Source organism: Ictidomys tridecemlineatus, chromosome 4 (assembly GCF_052094955.1).
Source record: "Ictidomys tridecemlineatus isolate mIctTri1 chromosome 4, mIctTri1.hap1, whole genome shotgun sequence".
Classification (NCBI taxonomy): domain Eukaryota; kingdom Metazoa; phylum Chordata; class Mammalia; order Rodentia; family Sciuridae; genus Ictidomys; species Ictidomys tridecemlineatus.
Window position 1 is genome coordinate 3,491,250 of NC_135480.1, and position 12,700 is coordinate 3,503,949.

The 12,700-nt window shown below is 59.9% G+C and overlaps 1 protein-coding gene across 1 annotated transcript in view; it reads right to left on the reverse strand.

The window, feature by feature from the left end:
* Positions 1-5,595, reverse strand: part of Osbpl5 (oxysterol binding protein like 5) — a 58,841-nt gene extending 53,246 nt beyond the window's left edge. The window contains exon 1 of the mRNA XM_078044858.1: positions 5,475-5,595. Coding sequence (XP_077900984.1) covers positions 5,475-5,531 — 57 coding nt within the window. The 5' untranslated portion in view covers positions 5,532-5,595. The remainder of the gene's footprint in view (positions 1-5,474) is intronic.
* Positions 5,596-12,700: the final 7,105 nt, after the last annotated feature.

The following is a 12,700-nucleotide window of genomic DNA, read 5'->3' on the forward strand; positions in this document are numbered from 1 at the left end:
TCAAGCAGGAGCCAGCACGCTGTGAGCTAGGGCTGCCCGCCACCGAGTGCCAGGCTGGGTTGGTGCTAGGGCGGGCAGTGACGCTCCAAGAGGGCCACATGTGGAGTGAGAGCCCCAGAGGCCCCGCCCGCACAGCACCAGCCCAAGGTGGGGTTGCCAAGAGGAGTGCAGGGGGGAAGAGTCGGGGCACCAGGGTCTCGGTGCCAGGGGCAGGAGGTTGAAGCCTAGGGACCCAGGCTCTGTGGGCCAGGTTTCACCCAGGACACAGGCAAAGGTCAGCGAGGCCTGGGGTGAACTGGGGCCTCTGGGGGCTCTCACTACACATGGGGCCCTTCTTGGAGTTCCAAGCACACCTAGCACACCTGTCCCCAGCCCCTGGCCTGGGGCTAATGACGAGCCAGGCTCCTGACCAGCAAGGGGCTGGCTGCCGGGGAGGGGAGCAGCCCCTCTCTGGATCTGCTCCACCTGGGGACACATGTGCTATAATCCTGACTCTACAGGTAACCACATGCAGGCTTGAGACCAGGTACAGGTAACCCCTTCCCACGAGGAAGGGCTGCCCTTCGTGGCTCAGGGTCCACCCACAGAGGAGGCAGCTCAGGACAGCCTGGACAGGGAACTGGATGGGCTGCCTCCATGGCTGGGTTGGTGGCTGGAGGAGGGGCAAGGGAAGCCAGTGGCCACCTCGCTGCCCTGGCTCAGCAGCAGAGACCTGGGGGTCCCCTCCAGGAAGAGGGCCACATGCCCCGACCCTGACCTGCCCCCACTGGCCTGAAACCCACTGGGGTTGGAGGGCTTCCTGACAGGACAGGGGTGGGGTTCACCCTGTAAACTGGAGACCAAGTCTTCTCACCCCGGTTCTGCAGCCACTGGTCAGCCCCAGGGCTCCCCACGGTCTGGCCTCCCGGGGAAGCTGGCCACCCACCTCTAATGGGAAGGAGGAGCGCTGTGGCAGGAGGCCCCTGCAGCAGGCAGCCCAGCTTTAAGTAGCCCCCAACTCCTGGCGCTGCATTCACCCCAACAGAAACCCTACGCCATTGGACCCAAATATTTACCCCAATAGTTGGGCATGGAAAGTCCTTCTAGAGCCACCAGGCTCCCTAGCAACCCCCTTCCCTTCCCCCAACCTTTCCCAGCCCCCACGTGCTATATTCACCCGAAGAGACACCACATCAATCCCGCCACTGCAGGCTGCAGGCTGGAGAACCAGGTGGGCAGGAAGAGACAGCCCGTCAGTGCTGGGAGGACAGGGAGGCCAGGCCTGGGGGCAAGAGGCCGAAGCATTTGCTCTCAGCCTGAGAGATGCAGCAAGGGCCTCTGGGTATTCTAGATCATTCTGTGTTGGCTTACAAGGCTCATGTTCTGATCAGTAGGGACCTTATCTTATTATCTCAATGACCTGAATGACCTTGGTAAGGCTGTGATGGCCAGGCCCACCCCAGCCTCTCTCAATGGTCATTGGGCCCCACCCCCGACCCCCGCAGGCCTGTGACCCAGTGGCAGGGATTCTTTCTTCTGGTCCCCTGGGGCAGCTCCAGTCTGACCCTCATCTTGGTCCTGCAACATTCTTTACCTTGGAGGGCAGGTTCTCCAGCTAGCACAGTGGACAGAGAAGTCCAAGATGGAGTCACTGTTTTGTCCCGTAGGACCTCTCATCCAATCCTGGCCCTGGAGATCGGGCCAGCCTCTCAGCTGGGACGCGTACACGGGGCAACTCCACACTCACGCACAGGGCCTGAGGCCCAGGTTCCACACTGTGATGCTGAGAGAACACCACAACCAAGTCCAAATGGTTGCGCTCCCCCCAGCCACCCCAGATCCTTTCCTATCTGCTCATGCATCTCTCCAAATGAGCAGCAGGGCCACCCTGTGGCGGCTCCCACCACCTGCCAACCCTGTGCGCTCCTGAGCAGCCCAGTGGGCTCCTGAGCAGCCTCACACTCAGGGTCTCAGGTTCTTTCCCTTGAGCTGCCACCCAGAGCAATGCTCTTCCTATGTGGCAGACTTGGACTGCACGGGGACATCCCAGGGCAGGCAGCATGCCTGTTGGCCGTCGGGGGCAGTGACACTGTCTTGCACCATGACACATGACGTGCTCACCTGGGCCTGCCAACCCTGATCCCACGGCAGGTCTGCACTGGACAGTACCCTTACCGCCGGAATCACCGGATCCAGTCTGCAGCACACACCCTGGACACAGCCCCTCTGCAGCACCCTGTCCCCTGTTCCTATCAGCACTGTAATCTCCCAGGCTTCCCTGGGAGAACCACCAGGTATCTTGGCTTCCGAGTGGGGCACTGCCACCACCTCCAGTGGGCCTCCACCTGTGCCATGTGTGAGTGCGGCACTCGCATGCGCCCCAAGCCAAAGAATGTGGGGAGGGCTACTCCCCAGACACAGCTGCCAGAGACACACAACAGCCTTCAAACCACCGGCTGGGCACACAGCCCTTCCGCCGTCCCCAGGCTCAGCCTCGGGGTCATCCCTGGAGCTCAGAGGGCTTCCGAGAAGCCTGCGTTGAGGAGAGAAACTGACCTGGGTGTTCTCTGCAGGGTGAATCAGTCGGTGGGGGTGGGGCATGGCATTCAGTATCTGTAAAATGCCAAAAGCAGGGCTTTGAAGGACTCGGTGGGCCCCTGGCCCACTCTGGGCTAGCCAGACCACTGGGCCCAGGAGAAACCCATGTTTGCTATCCAGGATCACTGCTGCGTTCAACCGAGGTATAGCAGCCTCCCTGAGACAAGGCCCAGGACTGCAGGCAGGAGCACCTGCTCCAAGCTTTGTCACCTTCCAAAACAGCCTGGTGAGACCAACCAGACAGACACGCAGCAGTAGCCTCCCTGGCTCCCGCCAGCCTGCCCCACGCACGTGCAGGCAGACAATGGATCTGCAGGTCCAGAGCCTGAAGCCTGGAGGGGACCAGCCCGATGACACTCCCTGGTCCCCAGGTCTCCCCTGACCTGCAAAGCCCCACCCTATTCTTCCTGTTCTTCTCCAGTCCTGTCAAATTCAAGGGTGAACAAGGGCCTGCATCAACAAGGAAGTGGGGGTGAAGATGTAGCAAAGACAGACACTCGGCTCCTCATCCTCAGAGAGGCAGGTGTCTGCTCAATCTACGACCTGAATCCACCGGGGTGCAGACAGACCCAAGATAGTAATGTCCATCCCAAAGGCCATGACCCCTTCTCCAGGACCTCATGCCCCTACCCCTGCTCCTGGCCTGCAAAAGGTGTTCTGAAGGGTAGTGGGCAAAAGGGCACACACATAAATTGTATCTTAGGTAGACAGAGAGTAACTAGTTGTAAGACCCCGACAGCAAAGGAAGAGAAATGTAACTAGTGACCCCAGCAAGGCTAGGCCAGCTCTGCCCTATTGGGTGAGAGCTGGAGAAGTCCATCTCTCCCTGGGGAGGGGCCTGTCCTCCACCCCAGGAGCACTGAAAATTCTAACTCCAGCCAGCTTCTGACAGAAAACAGCTGTCTGGGCTGGGGGCGGGATCACCTGGGAAGGCAGCTGGGACCTGCAGTTGGGAGGAGCCCTGGCCCAGCCCCCCTGGCTGCTCCACCCTCCTCCCACCCCAGAATCCTCAAGTGCCCAAGAGGCCGGGAGCCTCAGCCCCCGCAGAGTGTCTGCCCTCGGCCCTGTCTTTAGAGGCTTGGGGCCTGGAGAGGAGGCAGGGTCCTGGCTGCAGCTCACAGTCCAGGCTGCCCCTCGTTCTGTGGACCCAAACACAGTCCCCCTGGGAACAAGCCTGGAGCTGGAATGCCACACACCTGATCCCAGACGAGGATCCGGACACCTCCTGGTTGGTTTGGCTGCGCTGGGGACACAGTCCCTCCACCCCCAAGGTCTGCAGCCGTCCAGTCATTCCCTGCCACCCTCCCGCCCTGTCTTGGCCCCTTTAAGCCCCGCCAAGTGGGGAGCCAGGCGGGGCGCGCCGCTCCCACACGGGCCGCGCCCGCCGCCAGACGCTCCCGCACCCCGGCTCCCCGCGCCACGCCGGCGAGGCTCCCCGCGCTGGCGCCTGTCAGAGTCCGCGCGGCTGCGCCCGCCCGGGGGTCCCCGGGTCTGCGGCGCGGGGCTCCCCGACCACCCGCGGGGCCCGCTAGGCGCTGGGGCCTGCTCGGCGTCGCTCGGCCTCCCGGCCCCTCCCGGCCCCGCCCGGCGCCGCGCTCCTACCGTGCGGGCTGCGCTCGGTGCTCCGGGCCGGGCCGGCCGGGCGCGGGGCTCAGCTGGCGGCGCGGCCCGGCTGCAGGAAATGCCAGAGGACTGATCCAACCGCGCGAGGCGGAGCGAGGGAGCGGCGGAGGGAGGAGGCAGGAGGGAGGGCGCGGCGGCCGCAAAACCCGGGCGGATCCGCGCTGGAGCGGCGCCCTGGGGACCCCGGCGCCCGCCCGCGCCGCCACCAGCGCTCGGCCTTTCCGCGCCCTTCCGGCGGCGAGCCCTGGGCTCCAGCTCACCTGCGGCCCCGGTGGCGGCGCCGCGCCCAAGGCTTGGCGGGGTGGGTGAGCCGGATCAGTCTTGTGGGGTTCTGACGTTTAGGGGCTTAGGAGAAGCCCAAGGTCACAAATGTAGGCGCACCCCACCCCACACTCGCCAGAGCTGTGGATTCCTTCGCTCCATTCCTGAGCCCAAGTAACTGTCACCCCTGCCAATCGCTAGAAGCCACCAGAGCACAGGAGGACCCACTGTTCTGCATTCCTGTTCAAAGGGACCCTTCTGTCATACTCCAGGTTTCCAACTGATTAACTGGTCGCTTCAGAAACTGACACCCCTGTACTAAGTCCTGTTTCCCCCTCACTTCTCTTTGCCCCCTTAGGTCTTTCTAGGCCCCTCCAATTGTCTTACGAGTAAGACTTATTCCAATTGCTCTAAATGACTTTCAGATCTGAGTGCAGGTGACCTCCCAGTCCCTCCCCTGAAGGCCTAAAGTGGATGTGAGCTCCTGGTTGGTGCCAAGGTGTCCCCAGTGTGGCCCCCTGCCAGGTCCTTTCCCTACTATCAGTCCCAAAGGGCCCAGCCACACTGGGGGCTGAGCACATCTCCTCTGCACCCTCAGATGCAGGTGGGACATGGGAGGGCATGGAGCCTGTCCCAGACGAACCTCAGAAGGGACTAAGCCGACCCTGGGAAGTCTCAGCCTCCTCCCAGTCTGTGCACTGCCATGGACACATCCAGGGTGCCCCTAAGACTGGTGATCATGGGGTGCTGAAGGACCCCTGGCCAGGCTCTAGAGGGAGAGCCTGGGCTACGCAGCTCCTTCAGGCCCTGGAGTTGGAGGGAACCCTCATGGGGAGGGGCATGCAGGGGCTCAGCCCCCAGTGGCAGTCCCTTCCCCCCAGCGTGGCCACGCCCAGGCTGGGCAGAAGCACCAGCCTCTCCCTCACCCTCGTGCTGATGGGTGGGTAAGGAGGCAGAGCTCTGCTGCACCAGCGGGCTTACCCCAGAATGAGCCCTGCCTGACCCATAGTCACCTTTCGAGGCCGAGGCCTTCGGACGCAGAACTGTTTGGATAAGATGCTCAGAGCCATGGTGGGACCTGCTCCGTGGGGCCAGTAGCCTCTGCCCTTCAGGCAGGGGTGAGGAGGGTGGAGGAGACCAGTGGGTCTGCTTTGAAGTCTCTGCACAAAGCTGGGTGTGGCCACCAGAGCCTGGTGAGTTGCTGGTTGCCTGGGCGGGTCCTTGGGGAATCCAGGAGAAAACAAGCTCTGTTCCTGGGGCAGAGGTCTCAGGGGCCTACACAGGGAAAGCTGTGAATCCATGCGGGCTATAAGGGCCACATTTTGTGAAAGGACACTCCTGAGGGCAGAGGTCAAAGGGCACTTGTGGAGCCTGGGAAGGGCCCTGAGGATGACGGCAGGGTGGGGGCTGGGGAACGGAGTCAGGACCAGGTTTGAACTCTTCACTGGGTTGAGTCTGACAGCAACCAGACAGGCGCACGGGAAAGGAGGAGCATGTCACCTGCCAGGCTCAGTGACAGGTGTCAGGTGTCCTTCAGGGTCCACAGCTGCTGCTGGGCTCTCCCCAGAAGCCCCATTCCTGCTTGCCTGGTTTTGGAGCGGCAGTGAGGTGGCTAGAGGAAGGTCCGAATCCTGCTGCTGCCGACGGCGGAAAGCAGCTCCATCACTGGGCAGTGAGTTGCTCCTTCCGGGCCTCAGCTTCCTCACCTGTCAAATGGACACAGCATGTGCATGATGGAGGCCCGTGCAGAAAAGGAGAGCAAAAGCCCTCAGAGGTGGGCAGAGCAGGGGGCTGACGGTGCCGGCCTTGGGCATACTGGCACTGCCTTGGAGCCGTTGGGCCTCAGGCAGGTTTGTGCAACTCTCTGTGCCTCACTTTCTGCCTCTGTAAATGCTGAGGAGAGGAATCCCCACGGGCCAGGTCTCTGAGTGCCCAGCAGTGCCAGGAGACTTCTAAGGCGCTCGCCCTGGGTAAGCACCCTGGGAGGGGATGGTCGGACTGCCCCGCCCATGGTGCTGAACTGACTCTAGTTCATGCCGTTGCGTTTGTGATCAGCAAGATTTTATAATGCTTTTGCAAACATGGAGGCTTTTACTCCGAGCGAGCAGAGAACAATTTAAAATCAGTACTGTTTCAAGCCAAGTCTCTGAACAGTGGCCCTCAGCCGGGGCGGCTTTGCCTCCTGACTCCAGGTGGCATTCGGCCATGTCGGCAGGCAGTGTTGGCTGGGTGCTGCAGGCATCGAGGGGGCAGGGGCCAGGGACTCTGTGATGCACAAAGCCCCCAGGGCAGAGCCATCGGCTCCAGGTGCTGGTGGTGTGAGTGGAGCACCGTCCAGGAAGCCCTTGCACTTGGCCCGGCTTCTTCATTCGGTGGGGGTTATAGGAGCCCCCGAGACCTCCTGCTGAGAGGGCCCCATCCTGCCTGGTTTCTGTGTATCTCACCAGGGTGAAAGGAGCCACGTGGGCACTTCCCAGCAGACACTCCGGACACCCCGAGAGGTGGTTCAGCCACAGACAGCTCCATTCTGCAGATGGGAAGCCAGGGCCCAGCCAGGGAGGCCATCCAGCCCTGGCAGGGAGTCGGAGTGTCTGCTCTGAACCACTTAGTGAAGAAGACCCACAGGCTCATAGGACCAGGTGAGCCCCTGCCCCTTCCTTTGCACTGGCTCCGTCCCCAAGAGGGAAAGTGCCTGGGTCCGTTTCAGGGAAGGTGCCTGTAGAGAGCCTTCCTTGGGGTTCTGTCCCCTGCAGGGGCCAGCAGGGCCCGGGTGTGGCCCTCTAGACCTGAGCCACTTGGGGGGGTTCCCTCCTTGGCTTGCTGGTGCTTTCCAGGCCATCGGAGGCGGCAATGGCATCTCCCAGCCACACATCTCTAGATGAGGAAACGGAGGCCTAAATCGTGGGGGTGCCGCTGGACAAGGCAGGTCCTGGATTCCTATTGGGACACTGGTCTTGTCACTGGGCACTAGTGGGATGTCCAGAGGTGAGGCTAAGCTCAGCAGTCCTCCCTGAGGGCACATTCGTCCTCCAGTCTGGGCTTCAGAGGGTCCCTGCTCTGGGACTCTTCCCTCGGAGTCTCATTTCCTTACCTGGGCAGAGGGGCAATGTCCCCACAGGTGCGGGGCCTAGGGAAATCTGGAGCTCACAGTGACATGGGAACAATGAGCGCTGACGGACCTCCAGGTACCTGGCACCACGTCCTCCCGCTTACATGTGTGACCCGCTTCATCCTGCCCTGCAGCTCTGGGCCAAGGAGCCAGGCAGTGGCCGAGGCAGGCCCGGAAGGCGGCTCCGCTCCGCCCTCTGCTGTGGCTCGGCAGCAGGCCCCTCCAGCTCACCAGGGCCGCCTTTGGCCACAGGCCCTGGGGGGAGCCCAGCCCCTTCCTCCCCTGGACCCCATAGTGGCAGGGGAGGGACATGCTGGGAGGAGCAGGGAGGCCTGTGTCCTCAAATGTGTTCCACGTCCTCTCCCAAGGCAGACCCTCTGGTGGCGTCCCCTGGGCCGAGTCACATACCAGGTGTGAGGTGAGGGGGACGGTGGCCCCTGGCAGTCCCCTGGGAAACCTGGGGGATTGGCACAGACTCTCCCCCTCCCTGCCTGACGCTGCCCAGGGCCAGACAGGCCTGCAGCCTGGGTGGTTCCCCTGCTCTCCACCGCACACCCCCTGTCTTCCAGGAAGGCCCACCTAAAGCCCTGGTTCAGGCAGCGTCTGATGTGTTTCCCAATGCCCTGGGCCTCAGCTCTGACCCCCACCTGAGAAGGCGAGCAGGGTCTATTTACAGGGACTCACTGGGAGGCTTCGAGGCCCCGCGGGATCCGTCTTGCTGCCGAGGTGCATTGGCTATGCTGGAAATGCCCGCACAACTGCAGGCCCTGTCCTTGGAGGTGATGACCACGGACCGAGGCCTCTGCCTGCAGCCCTGCTTTGAAGAAATGCCTAGAGGTCCCCTTCCCAAGTGTCTGCCAGCAGCCACCCCGGGCAGGACTGGCTCCTCTGGGGAGCCATTGGTAGCAGGCTCTAGTTCCGGCAGGTGCTGGGCCCCCAGGAGTTGTGCTGGCCTGGCCACTGCCCTTTAGTGGTCTCTTCTGGGGCGGGGTGGCATTCCGCTTGAAAGCCGAGTTCCGGAAGTTGAGTGGCCCACCGTCAGGCTGAGTCTGTCGCAGTGGCGGGGAGTGTGCTGGAGGAGCGCCCGGTGGGTCGGGGTGTACAGGGGCTGGAGGCTGGTGCCCCAGGGTCGGGAGCTTCGGCAGCCCTCTGAGAAGCGAGATGGCATCCTCCCTCTGGAGGAGCGGACACAGCTGTGGCACCCCATGGGCTTGGTGACAGCCAGGCAGGGCTGCAGGCCTGGGGAGGAGGAAGCAGACCAGGGACACCCAGCCAGGGACATCTCGGTGGGAGGTGGCATCCTGTCCGAGGCTGTCCACTTGGGATGCTCCTGGCCTCTTCTCCCTTCTCCTCCCCCGACTTGCAGTCGAGTTTCCTCGAGGCTGTCATGTGTGACATCTCAGTAGATTGAACACAGAAGCGGGTGCGCCACCCCAGCTGGCTCTATAAAGCCAAGAATGTCAGCCAGTGTCACTCTTTTTGAGGAATACTTTTGTTTTGGAAAACACATTTTGTTTTTGTAAGTAATGTATCATTTATATTAACGACACAATGGGTTTATCTTTTTTAAGTAAATATTTTTAAAACTTGAAGTGAATATTGATGGATGTAACCTATAGAAACAAATGTTCTTTGTGGACGTCAGTGATTTTTTTTAAGTGTATAAAGATGAGTTTGGTAGGCACATCTGCAACCCCAGCTTCTCAGGAGGCTGAGGCAAGGTGTTTGCAAGTTAGAGGCCAGTCTGGGCAACTTAGTGAGGTGCTACCTCAAGGTGAAATTTAAAAAGGGCTGGGGAGGTAGTTCTGTGGTACAAAGCTTGCACAAAGCCCTGGGTCCAATCTCTAGCACCACACACAGAGAAATAAGTAAGTCAACAAGTAAACAAATAAAGGAACATGAGACCAATGGGTTGAAAACCCCACGTGTAAAGAATGCTGAAGGCAGAGTAAAAAGACTCCAATATATTGTGCTTGGGCTTTGGGGTCAGAACATGTGTGAATGTAGGCGTTGTCATCCTCAACTCTTCCTCTACGACCATCATCACCATCACGATCACCATCACCACCATCATCATCACCAACATTACCACCATCACCTCATCATCACCACCATCACTATCACCACCACCACCATCACCACCATCACTGTCACCATCATCACCACCATCACCACCACCATCATCACCACCATCATCACTACCATCACCACCACCATCATCACCACCATCACCATCACCATCACCACCATCACTGTCACCATCATCACCACCATCACCATCACCATCATCACCACCATCACCATCACCACCATCACTGTCACCATCATCACCACCATCACCATCACCATCATCACCACCATCACCATCACCACCATCACTGTCACCATCATCACCACCATCACCATCACCATCATCACCACCATCACCATCACCACCATCACTGTCACCATCATCACCACCATCACCATCACCACCTCACCATCTCCATCACCATCACCATCATCACCACCACCACCATCATTATAACCATCAACCCACCATCATCATTGTCACCAAAATCATTATATCACCATCACCATCTCCACCACCACCACCAGCACCACCACAATCATCATCACCACCACAATCATCATCACCACAACCACCACCATCACCACTATCACCATTACCATCATCATCACCACCACCATTATAGCCATTATCACCACCATCATCACTATCACCAAAACCATCATATCACCATCACCATCATTACCACCATCACCACCATCACCATCATCACCACCATCAGCACCATCACCATCACCATCATTACCACCATCATTATAATCATTATCACCACCATCATCACTATCATCAAAACCAGCATATCACCATCACCATTACCACCCCATCATCACTATCACCAAAACCATCACTCTTACCACCACCATCATCTCCATATTTACCATCACCATTATCATCACCATCCAGATCATCACTGTCACCATCACCACCACCACCATCATCATTTCTACCACAACTATCCCTGTCACTACAATACCACCACCATTTAATCATCCCTGTGACCACTACCAATATCTGTTCACTCTCCCACCTGCCTTTGGTTGAGCCTTTGGTGTGTGCCCGATCCTGCACAGGGCTTTAAGTCCTTGCCACAGAGCGCTACCTGGGAGGCGGTATTGCCCACAGTCTACGGGAGGCTGCAGGCTTCTCACAGTTCAGTGAAGGCCTGGGCAGGCTCTGCACACCACCTGTTAGGCCCACACTCTGTTCTCTCTGGTGTGGAAGTCACTCCAGCCTGCTTCACCCCCCCTCTGTCTGTTGCTAGTTGGGGTGTGACTAGTGAGAATAGTCCTACTACTGAGCACTCACTGAGTCCCAGGCATGGGCTGGCTGCATGCTGCTGCTTCCCTGGTCTTCCTCTGCCCTGGAAGCAGGCACTTAGCATGGCTTCCACCTTGGGGCAGGTGAGCCCGGTGGGAAGCATTGTCCCAGTGCCAGGTACGAAGTGGCACTGGTGAACGCTGGTCCATCACCTCAGTCACCAGAGCATGGCCCAAGGGGCTGGGATTGCAGCTTGCAGGGGTAGGCAGGCCTGTGGGAGGTGGTGACCTGCCAGGGCAGGGTGGGCAGCTCGAGGGGGCGTGGTCTCCCTGCTGCGCACTCCCTCCCTCCCTGGGCCGGCGCCCTGGCCCACCAAGCTTCTCCCCACCATCGGCTCTGTAGAGGCTGCTGTGAGGCACCAGGTGGCGTTCCAGGTGTGGGCGCACGGCTGTCAAGGTGACCACAGGCTAAGCCTGCAGGTCACTCAGGGTCTCTGCGGGAACACAGCCCCCTGTGCTGTGAGAGAGCCGGTGTGGAGCGCGTGGGAGGTGGCTAGGGAGGACTCTCTGAGGGTCTGACACTGAGCGGGACCTGAGCTCCCTGTGACCCCGGCTGAGGGGCACAGCTACCCAGGAGGGGGAGGCTCAGGGAGCAGCCAGAGGCCAGCGTGGCAGAGGCAGGCAGGAGGCAGGAGGCAGGAGGTGAGGCCAGGAGGGGCAGGGGCTTTACAGAGAGGTTCCTGTGTCACATGTGGATTTGGATTTGATTTTACTGTGATGGAAATCACCTGGGGGTTTCTGAGAAGGAATTATGGCCTCCTAGAGGAGCAAGAATGGAGGCAGGGAGTCCTGAGGAAGGATTTGCTGCTGCCCAGCCTCATTTTAGGAGACTTGAAGGGGGCGGGCAGGAGAAGGGTCTGTTTGGGTGTGTTTTGGGGTGGACAAAGCTGACCTCCACCCACACCTGGGTCTGTGAGGAGAGAGGGAGGTTTCCGGTCAAACCTGTGAAGGCCGCAGGGCCCAGGACAGGAGGCAGGCCCTACCTGGATCTGGCCTAAATGGCATTCCTGTGGCCCCCACCTCGCATGATAATGCCATCCCAACCCTGGGGGCGTGCTGAGGCCCCCTGGGAATGGATGTTTCAAAGTTCGGCATCAGCTGCAATGTGGTCACGTGATATGTGGCCCTGGGAGTTGCTGCATCCACCCACCCCCCCAGCAGGTATCACCCATGCCTTCAACAAGGCAGGTGCCTCAGAAGGGAAGGCAAACCGCCCACCACGATCCCCCAGGCACAGAGATGCAAAAGTCCTCAGCAAACCCTGGGCGAATCAAAGCCGGCAAGGTGGACCAAGGGGGACTGGCCCAAGCAGGTGGGATCTGCAGCAGGAAAGCAAGGCCGGCTTGACATTGGGCACTTGATGTCATTTACCCGAGAACAGACTGGAAGCCACCGCTCATCCTGATGGATGCACAAAAACACTGACAAAATCCAACATCGAGGTGGGATCACAAGCCTCTGGAAACCAGTACCGTAAAGGAGACTTCCTAAAGAGGAAGGGCGTCCATGGAACAGCCCACAGCTGCAGACAAGAGCAAAGACGCCAGGCTTTCTCCCTCTCTCACTGTCACCCCTGCTGCCCCACTGCCCTCTGGGTCCTCGGTGTCTCAGTGGGACCAGCAGAGGGTGAAGGAGGCCAGGGAGGGGAAGGAAGGAATGAGCTCCCCGACTGCGGAGATCCAGCCCCCGGCAAGCATCCCGGGCAAGGTCAAAGCTGCAGAAGCTGCCTGAGCTGAGCTCCGC